The 23519-nt window shown below is 34.2% G+C and overlaps 1 protein-coding gene across 4 annotated transcripts in view; it reads left to right on the top strand.

Moving 5' to 3' along the window:
- The window catches only part of DGKB (diacylglycerol kinase beta), a gene marked incomplete at both ends in the record, with an annotated part of 326775 nt that overhangs the window by 47518 nt on the left and 255738 nt on the right, over positions 1 to 23519 (top strand). For all 4 annotated transcript variants that reach the window (XM_084306831.1, XM_084306829.1, XM_084306830.1 and 1 more), the window contains 5 exons: positions 6873 to 7026; positions 11145 to 11285; positions 15157 to 15206; positions 17027 to 17101; positions 17672 to 17791. In XM_084306831.1, coding sequence (XP_084162957.1) covers positions 6873 to 7026; positions 11145 to 11285; positions 15157 to 15206; positions 17027 to 17101; positions 17672 to 17791 — 540 coding nt within the window. The remainder of the gene's footprint in view (positions 1 to 6872; positions 7027 to 11144; positions 11286 to 15156; positions 15207 to 17026; positions 17102 to 17671; positions 17792 to 23519) is intronic.

Raw genomic sequence — 23519 nt, 5'->3', positions numbered from 1 at the left:
GTAAAGTTATCACCCGACTCTTGTATAGCAATTAAAAAAAAAATAAAGTCATTTTCTAGAAAAAGAAAAGCCATTCTGTATAAAATCTACCCAATTACCTTACATTCTTCTATGTGTCTGGAATATCTGAAAGATTTTGGTGTCTTTTTTCATACATCTCTCTGACCAGCCTGATTTCTTAAACATGTTCGGATTACCTCCTCATTCAAAGAACTCTTTTAGTAATTTGTTCTGTAACAAATGTACAAGTAAATATTTAACAATTTGTTGGAATAGACATACCTGTTTTGTTTGTTTGTTTGTTTGTTTGTTTATTTTTCTCCATGAATTCTCAGATCTTTTATTAAGGTTTGGTACTCTCTAGTGAAAGAGATAGGAGTTTGAACTTCCCCAGGCAAAGAAGGGAATTCAGCCGTGGTATCCCACTCTTTGGGAGTATCTACCAGAATTTTTTTCTCTCAAAGGTGGGAATATTGTCACTTTCCCTGTCCTTTCAAAATGGAATAGTGATCTTCACCACACTTGGTGCACCATCCCTTTTCTTAGACATTTTTTGTGAACATGTATAGCAAGACCCAACAACACAGATTAATTTATTTGTCTTAAACGTAAGGTAAAGGGTGAGTTTTTTCAATCCAGTGAAGATTGAAACATTTTTGTTCACATTCAGAAACAGGTTTGTGGAAGTTATAGGTAAAAACCTAAAGAGTTTATCAAGTATTAGTGCTTTATTAGCAATATATATATATATAAAGTAGAGCACTATTAGCACTTGAGCTAGGCCTTCCAGATCTTAATATGACTAAGGACATCAATATAATACCAAAATCCAACTTTAAGCATTTTAGTTTCTTTTCTGAACTGACCCATCTTGTTCTTATTAGACTATAATTATCTGCTTGGTTTTATAGTTACAAAAATGAATGGGTATGCACAGTGCTGTGAAGTCATACCTCATCACAGTATGTTAGTGAATGGGCACAGTTAATAAAAGTGTGAAAGGCACCTTTGGATGCCTTTCTCTGTAAATTTGTCATGATACATAGTCACATGCAGTGAGACAAATCCAGGTAATTTCTTTCAGCAGTCAGTCAATCATTTAGAACTCATTATAAACTTTGCTTTATTTCTTCTTTTTTCAATGTATAGCACAAATACATTTGTGGGGAAAGCTTACAGAAAAACAATACCTATGGATCAAATTCTTGTTGTCAATTTGAAGCTGAAATCAATTTTGAAATTTTGTGGATAGTTAATTAAATGTTATGGTTATATCTGACAATTTGTCACATAAACAAGATGCTTATTTTTAGCTTTCCTCTACACTGAGTCATAGTGAGTCCAGTTTAACGTTTGCTTCCAGAAAAGCTAAAAGTGATTAATCTTTGACACATTTATTTGCTATAAAGATTTACAAATGTAAGTGTAAAGTGTACAGTTTTACTTCTGCCTTCCATCCTTTCTCCTTTTCTTCTCTTTAGGTTAGATACATGCTTTGTTTTTGAATTTTTGGCAACTGGAAACACTGGATAAAATGTATAACTGGGAAATTATGAACATAAAAGTTACTTCTAAGTATAGTAATATTATTTTAATATCACTAATATTAAAGTCAATGTTTAATAAGTATTGATATTTTAATAATTGAGTATTTCTAATATCATTACAATATTATATAGTGATATTTTTATGTGGAAAATAGTGTTTAAGTGAGTTGAACCTTGATAGTGCTTTTGAATGTATAATTTTCTGGACTTATATCAAAAAGTTTCAGAACTAAATGAAGTTTCATTATACAAGCATTGTAAGACATTATAGTGTTCTAGAAGATTATAAACATCTATAAAGCTTTATTTTGTGACTTTTTTTTTTATAATTTTGAGATATAAGAAATAGAGCTCCAGTATATTTCTCAAATGAGTTATTTAAGATATAGAATAGGATTCCAGTTACATATAAACAATATAAAAACACCTACTTTTCTGTGACCTATTGACAATGTAGTTGGCACCCATTTATTATTTGCGTCAAAACTAAAACAGCACAGTTTGTGGGTGTTTTTTTTTTGTTTGTTTTTGTTTTTGTTTTTTCTTTCTCAGAAGATGTAGACCAAAATGATTAGGAAGTTCTTTCATGTTCCTCTAATTATTGGCTGCTTTGACCGTGTCCTTATATTAACCTTATATTAAACCCTGTTACACTGAAAATTTTCTTGATATCCCTAAAATTGTGACCATAATCTCCCAAACCCCTCATAGTCTCCTATGAAATGGTATTCATTAATTCATGTGTCAAGTTAATCATAGTCAATTTGGTATATCCTAGAACACTCTTATCCTCTCATTTAGGAAACATCATGGAAAATGCTTTTCAAAATGCAAAATCCTTCTTTCACAGGTTCATTTAAATTCAGCTGGAGCTTCTGAAAGCCAAGCAACTGTTGAGAATTAAGCAATTAGCATGCATACTTAAGAAAACAACATCCACGATTATAGCTTATATATTGTTCTGATAGTATTGGTAGGAACTGCTTATTTAATGCTTATGAATTCATTAACTGCAACAAATTATTTTCAAGTCATCCTAAAATATATTGAACTTTTCATCTGAGAAATTCTGGTATGACATTGAGATTTAAAAAGAAGATGTTTGCATAGCTGAGTGAGTGTGATGCATGTCAGTGTGGAAAATTAATGTCATCTTGACTTTTTATTTATTTATTTATTTATTTTTATTTTTTACTGTTTGGTTCCCAAAGCGTTGTGTGGTTCCTTTGAAAAGCGTTGTTAGTGGGGGAGGGTGGATAGAGGTTATGCTAGTAAGTAGAGAGAGGCTATTTCATTACTGAAGCATCTTCATGTTTTGAACCATTAAAATTCTAAGAGGAAAAAAGAAAACTGCCTATGATTGCAGAACAGAAAGATGTTCATAATATTTTGTGTTAATTCCTCTTTTCTGTGAAAATTGGGCTGAGATTCAGCAAACATTTCCCATCGTTAAGTGTTCTATTCTAAATGACCCATACTCAATACTAAAAATAGTACCATAGAGCTCTAACACCTGTAACATGAGTCTTCTACTGTGGTCCTCGTGGGATTTCTTTTAAGGAATTATTTATTTTTTTCTGCTGCTGTATAAAGTGTTATGTTTATTACAATGGAGAGAGATAATAGAGAAAGCAATGAAAATAATTTGAAGTGTGCCTTTTTTGGAAACTCTCCTCTTTCTCATTTGTGAACTAGATGTATAATCAAAACTACTGCTAGATCTGTTACAGTCTAGTGCCATTCTGCTCTTTACTGTAGATAGAAAAGCAAACCTTCAAAAATCACTACAGTCCATTAGAGCTCAGTTCCTATTATGATAATCTGCACTAAGCATATTAGATCCTCTTGAAAATATTACTCAGCTATGGAGTATTAAAATCAAGGATTTTGTGTTTTTTATATAGACAAGAACCTAATCACAGGGATCTGTTCATAAAAGGACTGTTGCAGAGCATTTATTTGTTACAGCATGTGTATTTCTATCTCCATTTTGGACAATTAAAAGCATTTCTCACGTGTATCCAAGTCATTTACTAGTTTCCAGACAACTTTCATCTTCATTTGAAAACTTTTGGGTTATCTGATTTGTTGTATGCATGTTGCTACTTCATTAGGGGTTCACAGATCACAGAGCATATGAGAGCAAAGGATAAAGCACTTTCAGCTGAAGAAATCTAAGTGTAAAAGAGTGTTACAGAACAAACACATTATTTCCTCCTTTGCTAGCCACTGTAATCAGTGGCAGTCAGGGTGTCAAATATATTAAGTGGGCATGGGGCATGGCAACCAAGTCATGATATCTGTTGTCTTTCTGGCCAGAAATTATGTTAGGAATATTTGATTTGGGGGTGCTGAGATAAAAGATGATCTGACCATCTTTAGAAAATAATGAGAACTTTGAACATCTTTGAGAAAGTCTTCAGGAAGAAAAAAACACATAATTTTAACCTTATTTTTTAACCCAAATCTCTAACCAAACACAGTTCTGAGCATATAAATAGGAAAATGTAGCATTATAGATTTAGTTATTGCAATCAGCTCGGTGAACCAGTATTACTGAGCGTGGTGGTCTTACTGTGCTAGGCAGCTAAACACCGCAACCACTCTCTCACTCCCCCTCCTTAGATGAGGAGGGGAAGAAGTAATGTAAGGAACAATTCGTGGATTGAGATAAGGATAATTTAATTAAAGGAAAAAAAAATATTATTGAAAGATTATTATTAACTAAACAATTTAACTAAAGGGGAAAAAAAAAAAGGAAAGGGGGAAAGGGACAAAACAAATAAAGGCTATGTGGAAGTGCAGAGGAAAGAATTACTCTCTACTTCCCACAAATGAGCGATGCTTGACCACGTCCTTTAAACAGAGCTTCAACGCACGTAGCCGGTGTTCGGGAGGAGGACCAACATTTTCACAATGAGAGCACACCCCTCCCCTCTTCTTCCTTTTTCCATCTTTTATTGCTGAGTGTGCATTATTCCATATGGTATGGAATATCCCTTTGGTTGGTTTAGGTCAGCTGCCCTGCTGATGTTTCTTTTCTCACTATTTTGCCCACTCCTTAGGTGGGTTAGAGAGAGTCCTGATGCTGTGCCAGTACTGCTCAGCAGCAGACACAACACTGGTGTGATACCACTGCTGTTCTAGCTAAAAGTGCAGAGCACAGCACTGTATGGGCTGCTACAGGGAAAGTTAACATCCCAGCCAGACCCAGTACACTGAGGCAGCAGTTCAAAAATCTAAGATGGCTATAAAGGAATATTTTTAGCAGACATACACACAAGGAAAATAATAATTAAAAAGCCTTATGTAACTTGGATATTTTATATATCCATACATAAACCTTAACTTAAATTGGATTGTAATTTGTTTTTCTGTTTCTCTTTTCACTTGATTACTCCCCTGTATATGAAATGTAATGAAATAGCTAACAAACACATCATTGATGAGAAACTTAAAAAAAAAAAAATAAAAATCTCAGGTTGTTAAAGTCAGTTGATTAATGTATTTGTTATACTTATAGAGTTAAAAATACATTTATATGCTATGAACTCGTGACCAGTTTACTTGGATGCCAGTACATTGTGATTTTATTGATTACATACACTGAGGAGAATATTGTTTTGTTTTTTATTATTGAGAATAAAAAAGAAAGTTTATAGCATGACTGAAAGAATGTATGGTTTGCCAAATAAGAAGACAATGACTGAAACTCTATGATGATGAGAGAAAGGTAGTTACTCTGTATCCAAGTTGATTATTTGCATTTTATACCCAGCGTAAGCCTTGTGGAGGTAATTTTTTCAGTCCCTGCTATTTTTGTGTTCAATCTGTCACTCACTTTCTTTGTCACAGGTGTTCTGTTTTAGCTCAGCATAGATGCTCACTAAGTTTATATTCCTAATAACAACAACTTGCACAAGATCAGTCAAAATTTTCAATCTGTGTTAGTCCCTATAAGGGGAGTGATATATGTTTAAAATATTAGCCATTAGCAGTTAGGTATTGGCCTTAATGAGAAATGCCTTATTTGATGTGGACATAAAATTTCTGCATCTCATAAAAAATGGGGAGGGAAATGGGGGGAGAGAGAGAGAAAAATCATTGCTCCAAAGCATTGAAATAATTTTTACAATGACTTAAATATAATTTATACTATGACTCAGGTTCTGAAGGCACTGACGACACTGAGGATTTAGTTTCCCTTTTCTTTTCCCTTGTATGGCTTCAAGCCTTCGTAGTCTTTTCCCTCCTAATGCTGCATTCACTGGGCTGCACTAAAGGAGTTGAATTATTTTTCTCATGGATGAATGAGTCTTCCCCAAGCATGGGAAGTTTTCTCCAAGTTGATGTTGTGGTGTAATGTGGCTTTCTCTGTTAACTATTAGAAAAGTTACTGTCCTGCTCGAGCTAGAAAGGCAGCAACGCTATATAGTTTACAGATCAACAAGTGATAAGCTGTTCTATTAAAATCACGTATGTAACTGAATAGTATCATTGATAAGTGTGCAGTTGTGTCAGTTATTTCAGAGATAAAAGTGAAATTGGCTTAAGATCTCTTGACATTTCACATCTTCATTTTTAGTGGTTCTATATTAGCAGGGTAAAATGGGATCATAATGAATCTAAAATTCATTTTAATATTTAAAACAGGAAACACTGTCTTTCCAGAGAGAAATCATAAATGAAGGTTCATTAATCAGGTCCTACCTTGATGCCAAAAAAATAAATTAAACTAAATTACAAATGCTTCAAACTGACAACTCTGCCTCCCTCCCCCCCAAGTTGTACAGTCTAAGCACTCATTTGAATGTTAGAACCTATTTAGATTATCAGTTCATCTTTGACAAATAGCAGAAAGAGTTGTTGCCACCGAGAAAAAACAGGTAGCCTTCAATTGCCTGAATTTGGCATTTAGAAATCCCCTGCTTATTGTCTGCTTAATTACGATAAAAGAGAAGTCTTAGCAGATACATCTCCATAGCTCCCTAGGTGCCTTTGTTTGCAGTTTTGTGTGTGCTTTTAAGCCATATTGTGATTAAGAAACAAGTCAGCACAGAACTTAGTTTTGCGGTCCTTATAGAAGTGTTCTGAGTTTATTCTGGATTATTTTACAACATACTCTGGGCTATTGAAACAATATTGTGAGTTTTCAAAGTAATAATTCAAAAATCAGTCACTCTCATGAGTAAGTATGCCAGGCTATATCTTCAGGAATCAGTATTTTCAAGGATAGTCTAAAGTTTTTACTAACAGTATTATCTGATGTGTTAATATGAAAGCTGTTGAAAAATTATCAATTCAATTACTTTTTTCCTCCTCTAGACAATTGATTTAGAGGGATTCAAACTGTTCATGAAGACTTTTCTGGAGGCAGAGCTACCTGATGATTTCATTGAGCATCTTTTTACATCATTTAGCAACAAAATCTCTCACTGCAGCCCCTTAATAAAAAACAAACCCCAGCTACTTTCTGGAGGTAAGTAATCAAATGTAAGAATTGCAAGTTCTGTGCTGCTGCTCTTCACCTTCTAATAGTCATAAATATGTAGAATTCTAAACTATTTGTACTTCTTTGTTCTGATATTTATGAAATTGCAGAAACTAAGTCATGAATAAGGAATATCATGAAGAAAAACAGATATTAAATGGTTTTATCTTTTTAATTCACATTGATGATGCAGCTGAGACACCAAGTGGACAGTCTTTGTCACATTAATGCTAATCAGATTGCTATGGTTACATAGTATTGCTGACTACTTTGCTGTATAAACACTTAGAAACATTCACAGCCTCATGCAGGATGCTTCTGCTGGTGCTCTACCCAGTTACTGCTGCTTAACTGTCTGCTTTTTGCTGCTCTTAGTAATCTTAAATACTTACCAGCTAATAGTATTTTAAATGTCCTGTAATTGTTAGCAGTATTTGTTCTATGCAATGTAAGACTGAAATTTTCACACTAAATAACATTGTTATTAAACAGCAGAGGACAACATGATAAAATATTTTCAGGCAAAATAGTGTTTAAAACCTTCCAACTTCTAAAATTTTTTAAAACTTTTAACAAAAATGTAGTGAAGAAATTTAAGATCACCATTCTGTCTTGAAATCTTAGGTTTGGCACTCTACGAATTTGGGAACTCTATCAAAACCCTAACTAAAAGTAGAAGTTAGGCTAACTTAAAACTAAATTTTATCTTCTGAGCAGCTGGGCTAATCAAGCATTTAAAACACTTTACCAAATGGCTTCATGGGTTCTTAGTTGCCTGAATTCTTCATATGAAGATTAGGTGTCTTCAAATTTCAGTTCATCTAGAAGTTGTGAATTTGGTACAAGTACTACTAGCTAAAATGTTATGTGCTGCAGATACCAAGCTCTAGATTTCCATAGTTGCTTCAGTGTGCAGTATTAATTATAGGCTTTCAGGTATTGCCAATTGAATCTGGCCTTATCACTTTATTGTATTATATTGTGTGCATGATTTTTTTTTTTTAATTTTATTTTTTTTTCTTCTAGCTAAACTTGCTTACCACATCGGGGGAATGGTTCTTCTTTTCATTTGAATTGAATACGTCATATATCTTTATGCTTTCTAGTCAGAACTGCTGTGGACACATTTCCATACAAAAATACCTGCTGTGAAGCCTGTGTATTTCCAACTTCCCATGCTTTTGTTATTTTGTTATTTTGGACTAGTTCCACATGTAGAGCAGTAGGCTTGGTAGGCTATTGTGTAATCAGTTGTTTGGAGGATTCAAAACCTTCTGTTGCTCATTACAGCTCAAATAATAACATAGGTTTGAGCAAGTCACACCAACAATTCAGTTCTTTAACCATTAAGATACTTTGTCACAGAATCTCTAAGGACATGTCTAAATGCATTGTTATTGTACTGCAGGAGCTATCTCATATGTCAGACATTATCAGTATTGTATTTTTTCTGCTACACAGATTCTGCTGCCTATAATGTATCAGGCACACAATTTCCACTGTCATTATTTTTAATCTTTCATTGAAATATTCATTGTTTTCATCAATGAGAATCATCAGCTATAAACATACTGTACCAGCTGCCAATTTAACACTTTTCCTGCTAACTCCAATTGCAGCTGACATTTACTGGTGCATATTTATTATGCTGTGTTTTTACACACGTTGTCCTGAGCACTTGCAAAAAGTTGTCTTTTTGGTGTTGTGTTTTTGAAGCTTTCACACTTTATATATAGAAATGATAACAGCTGTTTGTAGGTCATTGTCAGATTTATTGCTAAATTCTGCCTGGTAGATGCCATGCTCAGCTTTCTTTGCTTTTGTTATAATTCTCTCTGACACATTTTGATTCTAATGTGTAGCTTAAAAAAAAAAAAAAAAAAAGTGAATTCTATTGTTATTGTTAAAACTGTATGCTAGGTTTCTTACTGTAGTAACTCCTAACCTTTTTCTCCTTCACTTATTTTGTACTTCATTTTCATCTTCAGTTTAGTCTTTAGTCTTACATATGCATTTAGTGCAATACCTGAAGGACTATTTGATAAATTGCTATATGCAAAGCATGTTTGGAGAGATAGTTAAGTTCATCTCAAGCAAGAATTATCATTATTATTATTAGTAGTAGTAGTGCATGAAAACATGCTGTTCATATTGCAGTTCAGTTGCCTGAGTTTTAAACTAGATGCTACATCTTTATAATATGTAGCATTTAAAAGGAAAAAAAAAAAAAGTAAACATCTGTACATTATCATGTGCAAATAAAAAAAAAATATAGAAACCTTAATTTTAGAGTATCTAGCAAACTTAAAATGTTACCAGCAGTGAAAAAACTGACTATACTGGGAAAAAAAAAGTCAGAAACATTTGATATTTTCCTGGAAAATTGAAAGGTATACAAGAGCTAGAGGAGCAGAGTTCATAAATCTATCTGGTATGTGAACATTCTTAGTGTCTCTCAGTCTACTCATGTCTGTTTATAAATTGTATTTTCAGTTAAGGTATCTGAAGAACGATGGAAACAGATGCCAGGTAGGCAGCAGAACTGTAAATCAGTATTGCTTCCACCCCTCTCTCCCACCTCTTGATTATTAACTAATACTTTGACATGTACCTTGCAGCTGATGATAAGCTAAAAGTTGCTTTAAAATTTGTATGCCATTTTCATTTAGATTTCATTGAAATGCAAGACTTTTGTTTTTTTCTCAAGATGAGTGGGTCCCAGCTTTATAATAACTTTTATTCTGTGCATAGGATTCAAATAAGAATAGAACATGAACTATCTGTGTAAACTGTGTGATTAAAGCTAGCATCGTAATTGATTAATGTTTTATACTGTCTTAATTTTAGGTGCACTTACTGACATACAAGCTCCTCTAGTAGAACATTGCCATATTAAATCTCTTTAGTTATTTAAATATTTACTTTGAGTCTTTATTATCTTCCTGCTGCCATGGACATGAACTTGAAGATATTTTTTCTGCATGCCAGTTTGCACTTATATAATGAAAAATATCTTAGCATACATACCTCAGTAGACCTTTCGAAATGTCTAGATTGTAAATACTTTCCAGATGAAAATAGAAAATAAAAAAGAAAATTAATTCAATTTCCATCATATACAGTAATTCACTTGTCCAAGACAAATGCTTGAGAGAAATTATGTATGCAGGCCATGTACAGGTTATGTACATAACACTGTTCTGAATTAATGACGAAAAATATTTAAGAAACAGTTGATCCCTTTGTAAAGATTTGTCTTTAGCATCACTGAGGTCTATGGGAACTGTGACAGACTTGTAAAGAAAATTTCATTATTTGCAATGAAAAAAACTTTCTTTAATGAAAACTTTCTTTATGTAGTCCTGCTTTTCCTCTATTTTTCTGTATTTATTATTAGTTCTGCAGATTCTAGCAATATCCTCAGGACCAATCATGTTAATGCTCTCTTTAAACAAAAGTATTGACAATGTTGAAACTTGTATTCCAGTTGGTAAACTGGAACTGTTCTTGATCACATTTGAATGATTATTATGACTATTATTTAAATTCTGTGTTTGTTTTCATAATATTCTGTGGTCAAGTCTTCGACATTGTAAATTTAAGTTGCTCTGGCACACAACTAACTCTTTTTGGGGGGAAGATTACACATTTATCACTAAAATATCTTTATCTGGTAACAATCTGTAAGTTAAATGAAACTTCTACAAATGCAAGGAATGGGATGCAGAATTGGGCAGGTATTGTTTTAATACTTAAATTAACATATAATACAGTAGAATAAAAATATTTACCAAAATTATTTTGTAGTCAAGTGATCTCAGATCAACACAAATGTAAAAACAGTGATGCCATTCCCGTAGTTGATTTATTTTTATAATAGTTGGCTTTGTGTAGTATTTTAAAAAATAAACCTCACTATCATTTTAGTTCTGCCTTTGCTGGATAAACTATGAATGTGAATCGTTTAAACTTCACATTTTGATTTAAATTAAGAAATAATCTGAGTTTCAAATAAGATAAGGTTGCATGTACATTTACATACAAGTTCTGCTTTGTACTCTGTTTACATCATATATGAAAAGTAACAGTCTGTATTTAATTTCCAGGTCTGAGACTTAACAAAGGTACCTCGACATCCCGGCCTCCTACTCCTGCCAACTTAAATTTACCAGATGTGATCCAGCTGAAAGATATTGTTTGTTATCTGTCACTGCTAGAAAGAGGAAGACCTGAAGACAAGCTAGAATGTATGTTCTTCCTCTCTTCTTTTTTTATATATTTATTTTATTGTAAAGAAAGAAAGCAATCAAAATTCTGATTTTAAATTTTCTGAGTTTAAGACTTAGTTTTAAATAGCTTCCTTATAAAAATACAGTTCTAGGGGACCATTATTGCAGAAATGAGCTTCTGTTCTTGCTAAGAGTATTAATTTGAGATTCTAACCAAATTCTATATAGCACCCATGAAGATAAAACAATCCACAGTTAAAATATTTAAATATTTTTCAATATTTAATTGAAAAATAAAATATTTCAAATATTTCTTTCTATGCTATTGTCTGTTGACTCTAGCATCAGAGCTGTCAAAAACAAATGAAATACACTAAGAATGCTTAGAGGGCTTTAGAAGTCATGAATAATATGTAGAAAATGAGCTAATTCAGGCAAAGAATAGTTGCTTATACGTGCCATGGGATCCATAATTAGTGAATACATACAAGAAAGTAAAATATATCTAAGTCTGCACCGCTGTTGGGAATGAATATTTGATTCTGAAAGTTAGAAATAACTTGACTGCTTAACTAGGGACCTGATTCATTAATGCAAAACACCTCCACCTGTACAAAACCACCTGCTCAGAAAATAAGAGTTTGATTTGCAAATCAGAGAAAAGAACAAAAAACAACTACATGTTTTTGCATTATAGATTTTTAGAAGCCAGTTTTCTGGATAGATAAATAATTAATCAATCCAATCATATTAGTCCTTTCTGAGACCAAATATACTTTGATACACAAAACTGGTCTGTCTGTTAAAACTGTGGGATCAGACTGATACTGTAGAGAGACAGTATTAAGTATGATAGAAAATGCAAACAGTAGGCTCTGTCTGCTGGAATGAGAAATTCATTACAGGGTTACATAACCACGTTTTTGAAGTATCATGATTTTCTGCTACCTGTGGTTAGCTCACAATGACAACTTAGTACTGTGAGATCACTGACACCTTTGACTCAGCAGAAATTGCAAGGAGCCAGTCCTGAACTTGATAATAGAAGTTTGGTATCATATCGCTAGAATATTTGAATATATGTACCAGTTTGCATTTAAAACACAAATTACAAGATTCTAGGGCTAAATTCAACTAACAGTAGTAACTGTTTCTTGGTAGCAAGCTGTGCAAGACCTATCAGAGCTCTAAAGAGGTCTGTGTGCACAGTAGTACATGAAATGGAGAGCAGTTGCCTCCCCTGGTGCCAGGAACTGGTACAATGAGAAGAGGGGGAGAGAACTGAGAGTCTAGGGTAGGGGATGTGCCATGGATTTCCCCCAATAGGAACTGCACAGGAAAAAGACTGTGAATGGTCTGTATGATTTAGAAGCTAGAGTCTGGTCTAATAAATGTATTGTATTTACAGATTAAATATATTCAAGATTGTATGGATTTACTACATGCTATTAAGAATATGGTTATTGCATAAGTTGATTTTCTACTTTGTCATCCAGAGTTGAAACATACCATGTATTATAACTTCTTAGTGCATAAATTTTGGATTATAATGCAGAATATGTATGCAGAATTCCCTATTGATTTTTTGCTCAATGTTCCTTATAAATTAATGGTATAATTTTACACTTTATCTTAAATAATTTTATAGTACTAGGCCCTGTGGCTGCAAAGTAAAATATAAATCAGTATGCTAACATTAATACTAATCTCAAATCATGAATTTTTCTGTTGACAACAAATGGAAAGCCTCTGAGTCTTACCTGAGTGTTTGGAACCTAGATGCAGGGCAAGCAGAACATAGAATTGGTGCTTTCAAATAAAATCGGATACAAACTAGATGACTCTTTAGAATAAAGTGCACCACAAGAAAACTGTGTTTAGACTTTGAATGTATATCATCTATAGATTTTAATAGATTTACCAGTATTTCAGCAGATATTTGCAGTGTATTCCTGGAGGTTTTCAGTACTATGAATCCCACCTGTTTACACAGCCAACATATCTATTCTTAAACTATGGATAGCTTGAATATATCCCAAACCTCCATAACAGAGAAACATCGGAAGAATTAAAGTTCTTTTTTTAAGGTCATATAGCAGACAGATCAAGGTGCATATATATTGTTAAGTAACTCCGTGATCTACGGCTCAACCTTCAAACTTGATCCATAGAAAGATTTGGAAGGGTGTTGCCAGCGTGTCAAGGGAGGTGATCCTGCCCCTCTACTCAGCCCTGGTGAGGCCACACCTGGAGTATTGTGTCCAGTTCTGGGCTTCCCAGTACAAGAGGGACATGGAGCTAATGGAGCTGGTCCAGAGGAGGGCTACAAAGCTGATTAAAGGTCTGGAGCACCTGTCATATGAGGACAGGCTAAGAGAACTGGGCCTGCTTAACCTGGAAAAGAGAAAACTGAGGGGAGACCTCATCAATCTGTACAAATATCTTAAGGGAGGGTGTCAAGAGGATGGAGCCAGTCTCTTTTCAGTTGTGCCCAGCGACAGGATGGGCACAAACCAAAGGGCAGGAAGTTCCAGCTGAATACGAGGGGGCACCTCTTTACTGTGAGGATGACAAAGCACTGGCACAGGCTGCCCGGAGAGGCTGTGGAGTCTCCTTCTCTGGAGATATTCAAAACCCACCTGGATGCCATCCCACACACAATGTACTCTGGGTGATCCTGCTCAGCAATGGGGTTGTACTAGATGATCTTCAGAGATCCCTTCCAACCTCAACCATTCTGTGATTCTCTGAGGGGATCCATTGTGGTGTTATTGTTCACAGTTGAACAGCCCAGATGTTAGGTTTTCTGAGACATCTAATAAGATGGTTTGTAAAGTAGATTGCTTGGGTTTTGCTATGAGTCGAGGCATTAAAGTGTCCCGAAACCACCCTTTTAAGGTGGTTTCAGCTCTCTTCTTCCTTCTTAGAAAGTAGATCTTCTAGAGGGAAAAAAAAATTAGCACTTTTGAAGGACTTTTGAAGGGAATGGGGAATTTAGAGCTCTGACTAAGTATGTCCCAGACAGTAGGGACAGAGTGAGGTATGCCTAGGCTTCTGGCCTTCATCTTAAGGTTTTTAAAAATATTTCTACCAAATGTTCAAATTTCTTTGCTTTGCAATCTAATGCTGTATATGATCATCTGAATAAACTGCTTTGAAATGTTTTGATATTAATGGATATACCCACTCTTGTGGCTGGAATCAAGTAATGATAGAAACTTGAAGGTATATATTCTTTCTGTATGTCACCAAAATGCAGCTATTCTTGTCTGGGCAGCTCTCCAGCATATTGGAAAGATATTTTCAAGTTGATAGAGCAGGTAGGATTCATATCGACAGTCTGCGAGGAGTGTTTATTGTTGGGTTTGACTGCATAGATACTTCAGATAATATTCTATTTCGTTTAGCATATGTCAAAAAGCATTTATAAAGCAATATTAAGTAGTGATGACTGCAACCAAGAGAATGGAATAGCATTGTAACTTAAGCATGTTTATCAACATTTGCTTGACCAATTGTGTGTTTTCTTGTTTTGGGTGACATAAGAGAGAAGGGCCTTTTGGTGGTACTCCCCAGAAATACAGATCGTCTCTGGGAGGAACCAGAATCACATTCACAGATCAGATTAACAAATGGAGGGATTATGTAGACAATCTGTAAATGTCCTCTCCTGCTAATATGTCTTATTGGAGGCACTATGGCTGGGGAGTCACTGAGTGAACCTCATACAGTACAAAATGTTTGGTGGATCTACAGTTACTATGTTCACTAAGGAAAATGTTAATGCTTGTCCTGTGAAACTCAGTTTGTCCTTTTTTTTTAATGAAATAATATTGTTGTTATATTTTCTAATCGAGTTTCCTTCTCTTTTCTTTTTATTTCCTTTTAGTTATGTTTCGATTATATGATACAGATGGAAATGGATACCTGGATAGTTCGGTAATTTTATTTATTCTGATGTTTATAAGACTATGCCATAATGATAAACCTATAGAAGACTACATGAATCCTGAATTAATGGAAGCACTACAAATTTTAGTGAATAGAAAATAGAAATTGCCCATTTTGAAACCAACTTTCAAGTTAGGTTTTCCATAAAGCTGCTTTTTCTACACTGTATAATTTTGCAAATGCTGGCACTGTTATTGTATAGTTCTGTTGTATATTTTTCTGATTTTTAGTCATATTACTGTAGGGACACGTTAATATGGTTCCTAAAACTATATGGGATGGTATATATGTATGTTTCATATGTATATTTCTGGTAGATGTATATGAAAGTAACATTTGCAAAGATTTCATTAAAAAGGGAAAGTGCATGTTACACAGTGGGTGTAAGTAGAGAGATGCCAGAACTTCCATGTTATTTTAACTAAGGAATGATAATAAAGTTTAAATATGGAGAAGTAGCCCAACCAAATGTTGTAAGGAAAATCAGAGGTATAGTAATCAGAAAGAGTTTTAAAAAATGAAACTTTTTTTTTTCTTGCAGAGCATAAAGGTCAACTAATGGAAATATATATTGTGTTGTATTGGCAGCTTTTATTTATTTTTCATCTCTGTCTCAACAAAGTAAGACAGCAAAGAGGAGACTGATTAAAAAAAGGTGATTTCCACAAGGGATAAAGGAATAGGGAAGCTAAGATACCTAGAGGTATAATGTAAACACTGTATTATATTGTTAGGCAATAGAAAATATCAGGCAATACAAAATATTAATAACTAGTGAATAATAACTGCAATATGAGAATATACATTCTAGATAAGTATGTTTACAAACCACGCTATATATATGACTATGGAAAAATCCTAGTGATACATGAATAAGGGAAATTACAACACTCTAAGGTTAAAGAAAAAAATTCCAAGCCTGAGTTTTGGGTGGTCTGGCTATCTGCCTTGTGTACGATGTTCAGTACTTCTGAAAATCGGGTCATAAATATAATAGTATGTATACTGTACATCACCTTGTACTCCTTTTGAGATTAAAAGTGAAAATAATCACGTGTCTACATAGTTTTAATTTAATTTAGCCTGAAGACTGACCTACAGTTGATTCTTATAGTTATATGAGGTTGTGTAACGTTTCTTGTTTTTTCTTAACAGTTGAAGAATATATGACATTTCTTATAGACATCTCTGGTTAAAATCAAACAGATTATGAGATTATACATGTACGTTTATGTCTAGAATAATACTAATGTAGCACTTCTACCTGGTGAATTCCTCAGCTGGCTGAATATAAGGGGAAATCTTTGAATTTTAAATCTCAACAGCTCAAACTTATGAGTTTTGATTAATGATATTAATGAAGTTAAAATCAGAGTACTGCAGAAAATAACACTGAGAAAAAAATTAAGGCCAGTTTATTTAGAACAAATGTTTTTCATCTCACTTTCTGTCACGTAAGGACTATAGATTATTCCTACCAAGGAAGCATGCCAACTAGGAGCCCCCAAACCTCTCTTCTCATGTATTAGAGTTTCTTTTGTAAGGGTAAATACATTTATGTAAATGAAATACATTTGCTATTAAAAATAATTTTAATTAATTTCTTGTTCTGTTCAGTGGGTCTCTGATTTTAAGTTTCACACAGTGCATTGATTAGCAATTAGTGATTAGAAATTATTTTTTTCTGTATATTTTGGTGTTCATAAAAATAGTCACCATATGCAATAGGTTTGAATTATGATTTGTTTGCCATAAAATTTGCCATTTAAATATTGCATTAAATAGAATTATTTTTCTTTCATCTATAGGAGTTGGAAAATATCATTGCTCAAATGATGCATGTTGCAGAGTACCTTGAATGGGATATTACTGAACTGAGTCCAGTAAGCATCCATTTTATCATATTTTTTTTATGGTGGTGTTAGAGACAGCTTTTATTTATTTCATGATAAAGTGATGCCAACGTGAGTTCCTAGATATTAGCAAGATAGAAGTATTAATAGTTTGTGCTCCACCATGACACTGTAAATTAACACTTTTTTCAAAGTCTTTTTTTTTTTTTTTTTCTGGTTAAATCTGTTCTGTAAAGCGTTCTTTGGAAAAGTTTGAAGGCTTTTCTTCAGTGCACATAGTAATTAATATTTGTAACAACTCATTTACCCCTGAAAATTTCTTGACAAGAACTGTCTCTTACTAGTATTGTACATAGTAAGTACACAAAGGGGCACTCTGTTTTGGGAAATGTATGTGCTAATTAGTAACATTAGGAGCTAATAAAACATAAATATGAATATTGCATTTCATTTTCTGACTTGGTGGCACTCATTTTAGTACAGGTACAATACAAGTAATATTTTCAATTTTGCATATGGATGAGAGACCATAGATCTCTACACAACTGGTTATATGGTTAAGAATATAGAACTTATGAGACTTTTTATTAAACTGTTTAGATTCTTCATGAAATGATGGAGGAAATTGACTATGATCATGACGGCACTGTTTCTCTAGAAGAGTGGATCCAAGGAGGAATGACAACAATCCCACTCTTGGTCCTTCTTGGGTTAGAGAATGTAAGTACTAACATAAGAGTGTCAACTTTATGCTTGCGTGTCAGCTGTACTCATAAGGTTTGTTTCTCTATAACCTGTATAGTGAATATTTTTTCTTGTCTTTTACTATGGCTAAATGATGTGTGAAGAACAGAAGTGTGTCTTCAAAGTCAGAGCTACACTAACACCAAATGAGCCAGCTCTGGAGCTCATTAGTTTATCTTGTTGACAGCATATTATTAATTACTTGCTACAGTAGTGTCTTTTAAAAATGTTTTACTACCCATGTGTATGTTACAGCTGGCTTGTGTTTAGGCAACTTGGTATGGTGCTGTGGTGTGTAGCCTAACCATAGTGAATCATGAAACAGTCTAGGTTGGAAGAAAGTTTGGAGATCATCTGATCCAGCATCCTATTGAAAGCAGGTTCTTGGATTTTTTTTTTTATCCAGGCAGGACTCTTTCAAGCCCAATCCTAAATCCATTGAGATGGATTCCACCAGTTCTGTAGGCAGCTTCTCCTAGTGTTTAGCTGTTTTCATGGGAAACAGTTTTTTTCTTTCATGCCCAGACAGAATTTTTCCTGCAGCAAGTCTTGCCTTCAGGCTTTTGTCCTGTCATGAAACATCACTGTGAGTACAGTTCTTCCATCTCTATAACTACCTTAATAAACTATATTAAGTAGCAATATCGAAGAGAACACTTAGACCAAAAGATGGAGTATTATGAAAGAAGTGTGTAGAGTCTGTATGTTTACAACTTCACATTAAAGATAAGGCAGATATACTATGATCAATGTTGTATCCGTTCAAAACAGCTGTTTTAACTCTGGCATGTTGCCAGTGCCACCTGCTGTCCTGTATTTTAGCTAATTTTGAGCACATGTATCTTAGCATCTGTTTCAAGTGCTTTTTTGTTATATAACTTTTTTTCTGAAGTCCAGATGCTGAGGTGAAATCATAAATAATATTTACCTTTCCCCACTTAACTGCTATGTCCTGAACTAAATCTGGACTGTTGTAGTCACTCCATGTTATCTTAATCTCACAAAGAACGTTCAGACTTTCCAAATTTAAGTATGTAACAAAAACATGCATTTAGCAGGAGATTTAAAATTCTTGCAAAATATCAATAATCAAAACTTTATCTCTCATAAAGTTTTATTTTACCGAATTACCACTTACGCACCTGAATTGAGGATAACTTAAAGTACATTCGGATCACTGTAAGTACTAATTCCCTAATTCCATATATGCAGGGCTAAGTGAAAATATATATGTATATATGTATTACTTTCCTATATTACTATATACTATAATAAATATATTTATTAGTTCCCTATCATCAAACAACAAATCTTTGTTAGATTGTATTTCATTACTTCCACAGATTTACTTTAAGCAAAAAGCAGCATACTCTGTCAAGAAATTAGTAAAGGAGATAACTGATGGTCATTTTCAAATTTTTGGCAAGTGTTGTTATTCTGGGAACATTTTGCTGTATCTTAAACAGCACCTGGGAATGGTACTGTTTAATATCTTTATCAATGACATAAACAGTGGGATCGAGTACATGCTCAGCAAGGTTGCAGATGACACCAAGCTGAGTGATGCAGTTGATACAACAGAAGGAAGGGAAGCCATCCAAAGCTTGGGCAAGCCATCCTGGACATCCCTACCCATGGCACAGAGGTTGGAACAAGATGATCTTTAACATCACTTCCAACCCACGCCATTCTAAGAATATTACTAAACTGCTTTTCTAAGTGATGTGTCCTTGCTAATTACTCCTTCTGATTGATAAATACACTTTTCAGAAGTTTCACATTGCATACTAGTGACTGTTAGGTCATTTGTTCTACTCCTCCTCAATTGAAACCTGCAAAAATTCTGACCTTTTTACATGTATTTCATTTTGCATTAATCTAAGCACATAAAAACTGTCAGTGAAGTTTAAGAGAGATCCCGTTTGCTATCCTACCCTTATTCAAAATAATTCATAATTTTGTCACAAAAAAACATTTAATGACAGTTTGTTTGTAAGGTGTTTTATTAGCCACAAACTGTTTTCTGCTCTTTGCTAGGAGAGCACACTTGCACAATATTATCCCTCTCTGTCCTGATAAAAGCACCTAATTTGTGTTAAAAAGTTAGAAACTGACATGCCAGATATTTTGGTCTCATCTCTTGAGATGGATCATTAAAAACGGATCATTACTGTCACCTCTGTCAGAGATAGTACAGAAGGTAGCTATGAACTGTAAGTTTGCAAGTGTTTAAAAATCCTTAGCCTTAGGAATGGAAACTATTTTATTACCTCGTCATTGTCCACTAGATGTCACAGTTGCACTGTAGCTGGTACTGTGCAGTTGCTGAAAAGCTGCCCTAAGTTGAGAGGGAAATTGAACAGTATTGCTTCATAACCTTCGTAAATTGTTATCAATAATCTGAAGCCGGGCTACTGTGCCTTTCTTTTAAGTCACTGGTTGTAACTTTCAAGTTATTTAATCTCCTCTCTTGAAGCAAATATACTCTGAAAACTTATAAATTTGAGTATCAAGGTAAATCTCAATGAGACAAAGACATTTCTGTAGAAGTGTGACAATGCTTCTATTAGGTCGGAAGGAAATGCTCTTACAGTTTTACTTTGGATTCTCAAGCAGCAAATGTTATGCTATTATACTCAGAATTTAAAAAGTTAGTGGTTTTTTTTTTTTTTTTTTTTCTCAAAAAATATTTTTAAATCTTTTTCCTTTTTTTTTTTTTTTTTTTTTTTTGTTTAAATGTGGAACAGAATACTTGAATGTGAATCCATGCATGGGAAATAATTATATTATATTATATTGTATTGTATTAATCTTTGGCTTACTTTTTGAGATCTGAGTATGTGAAATTGGAATCAAACCAGAGACTTTAAAATGTTTGCAAGAAGTTTGGTGTGGAGTCTGTTGCATCATGAGGAGTCCCTCTCAGGCTGAACTCTGAAATGACTGTTTAATACCTAGGCAGTTTAGTAGACTTATATTTCTTTCATACAGAGAGGAATAAGGGTGATTTGGCTTCCCTTTGCCTTCATTTTATTTCTTTTGTGATATTTTGGTAATTCCTACCTGAAGTGTAGCAGCTGGATTTTCTCAACGGCTCAAGTGCAGATGAGCCATATGCTGTTTCTATAAGTACAGAGGGCGAAACCAAGGCCTTGCTGGAAGCTGTAGCTTATGCTCTTTGTCAGCTCTACAGTAGATCCATTCCAAGTATGAGAGCTATTTTACCAATATCATTTCACATCATTGCCAGCAGAGGGGGTAACACTAATGCTTCGTGAAACTTCATACCAGGAGCTGCAAAGTGCATTTTTTTTTTTTTTTTTTTTTTAACAGTGCCATCTACTTTTATGCTGCGCTCGCTCCCACTTCTTTGCGGAAGGTTTGCAAGTGCCATTCCTTACTATAGCTTTGCCTTTCCTTTTGACTGTACACTTGTAAAAGCCCATGAGAAAACAGGAATAACCCTAACCTGATCTGGGTGTAAGGTGTAAGATATATGGCATTTCATAAAGAGAGAGAAATTTACTGTTACTTAAAATATAATTACTACAGCATTTCTGTCTCTGCAGATGACAGGTGACTACTAATTTAGGGACAGAGAAACATTGTGGTGTGGCTAATTATGAAGCTTATTTCAACAAATGAATTTCCCCTCCTGTGCTTCCTTTTCTGTTCCTTGCTGTCATTTCCTGATGTGCATATTAATACCAAAGCATCTCTGGGTGATGAGGATAATATGCCAGTCAGATGAAGATAGGGGAGGTATTTTTTGTCTGTTCTTCAAATTTTTCAATACCCACTGCACCCACATTCAAGCACGTGCACGCACCCTCCTACCCCCCAGTTTCCTGGAAGTGGGGAGCCCTCCCAATGGCCATGCTTCTTGAATCGGGTTAATCCTTATCCTGTTGAAACGGACTTAAAAACCCCTGTCTCCAAACCCAAACAAAACAAAATAAGATCTGACATGAATTCTTTGCTGACAGTCCAGCAAAGAAATAGAGCTTAACTGCCTTTATATTAAAATGAGGTGCTCTGACACTTCTCTCCTTCCCAGTAATCGAGCAATACCCAAAGATCAGTCACAAAAACGTCTTCAGGTCATGGACATAGTTTTAAAAGACATGAAAACAAAATAACAATAGGCCACAAAAGAACAACTTAGCATACTCCCTAAAATCCTTCATTCTTGGTTGCTTGTTACTGACACTCCTCACAGAAACAACTGAGCATGCTGATATTCAGGCATTATGGCTATTCTTGTATGAGGAGATACTTGCTAGGACAAAAACTTGCATTTTTATCTCTTTATTTATTTATTCATTTTTAACTTTCAGAATGTGTGTTTTTGTGCTTGAAACCTCTCTTTGGTTTCTTTTATTTACAAATATCTAAGAAGCTGTAGTAAGTTAACATTAGACCAGACTAGGGATGTGTAGCTGAATTGTGACTGTATGAAAGTTTCTACTAATTCTAAGGCTGTCTCTGTCTTGGTTGATTTGCTTTTTAAGGTCAGGTCCTTCTGGCAATAAAATCCACAAAGGGTCAGGAGCATAAGTTAAGAGAACCATTGTTAACAAAATAAATGTTACTCTTGTCATTATGTGCTAAAGTCTATGTGTGGCATATGGAGGCTTCATTTTCAGTGATGTATAATGAAGTGAGGAAGAGATTTTTACTGTACCTGCCCTGCTTTGAGATTTTCTTAATGACTATTAGTTTTTAAACTCTTTCTCAGGATATGGAAGCAAAATGACTGAATGCCAGTAAATGCACCAGTATGTCAGAATTGTGGATTTTATTCATACTTAAAGACTTGCATTGAGGGAGCTTTGTTTCATATTGTCGTCTTTTTTTTTTCTTTCCGTTGGCAATGTTTAAAAAGTTATGTGCATGCATAATCATATGCAGCACTTTATTGCTGATTTTTGGCAGTGCACAAGAGCAAAAATTTAATTTGCTATTTTCCAAAAGTGCATTGTGTTTATGTAATGGATTTGCATCAGTTGCAGTCTGTAACACAGTTAAGTGTTTTAATTGGCAGAACACCCACATCAAGACTTGTTTGTTTTTCTGATAAGGAAAATGCCAGCTAAGTTAGTCCATATGTTCTGTTCAAATAAGAAGCAACATATTCACATGTAATAGCCATTCTTCAAAAATAAAATTAAAATGAAAAAGTAACACAAAACTAATGGGGAAGAGGGACATGTTTATGAATAATCATGATTTTTTGTTATTTTTTGAAATAGCAAATATTTTTGCTAAGGAAAGCTTGTTGTCATGCATTTCAAGTGCAATTCTACAGATTATGTCTGTTGGTGTTCTGAGTTAATGTTAAAATGAAAGTGTGCATTGTTTACTGTTTTTTTGTGTGTGTTTTTGTTTTTTTCCCCCACAGCAGGATTCACATGGTCTTTATTGTCTAGTGAACAATTGTTTACTTTCAGAAGACTTCAAATCTACCCCGTGTATTGTAGTTTAGCAATACTTAAAAAATAAGTTGAGTGGTGTAGTAAGATGGAAAGAAAAATAGAAGTTGCAGGGCTCCATTTAATGAAATACATGCTCTTCAGTTGCTGGTCATGGAGGAGCTTGAAAGGCTTCTAAGGCTCCGCGGCCACAGAATCTAAGGGGAAATGGGAAAACTTCCACACTCTTCTAGCCTGAAAATCCCACATAAGGTGTCTGCTCTGCTCCGCTC

The sequence above is a fragment of the Netta rufina genome, assembly GCF_964035555.1.
Source record: "Netta rufina genome assembly, chromosome: 2".
In the NCBI taxonomy this organism is placed as follows: domain Eukaryota; kingdom Metazoa; phylum Chordata; class Aves; order Anseriformes; family Anatidae; genus Netta; species Netta rufina.
Note: the sequence above shows the minus strand (reverse complement) of the source record. Positions and strands in the feature narration are given on the sequence as shown.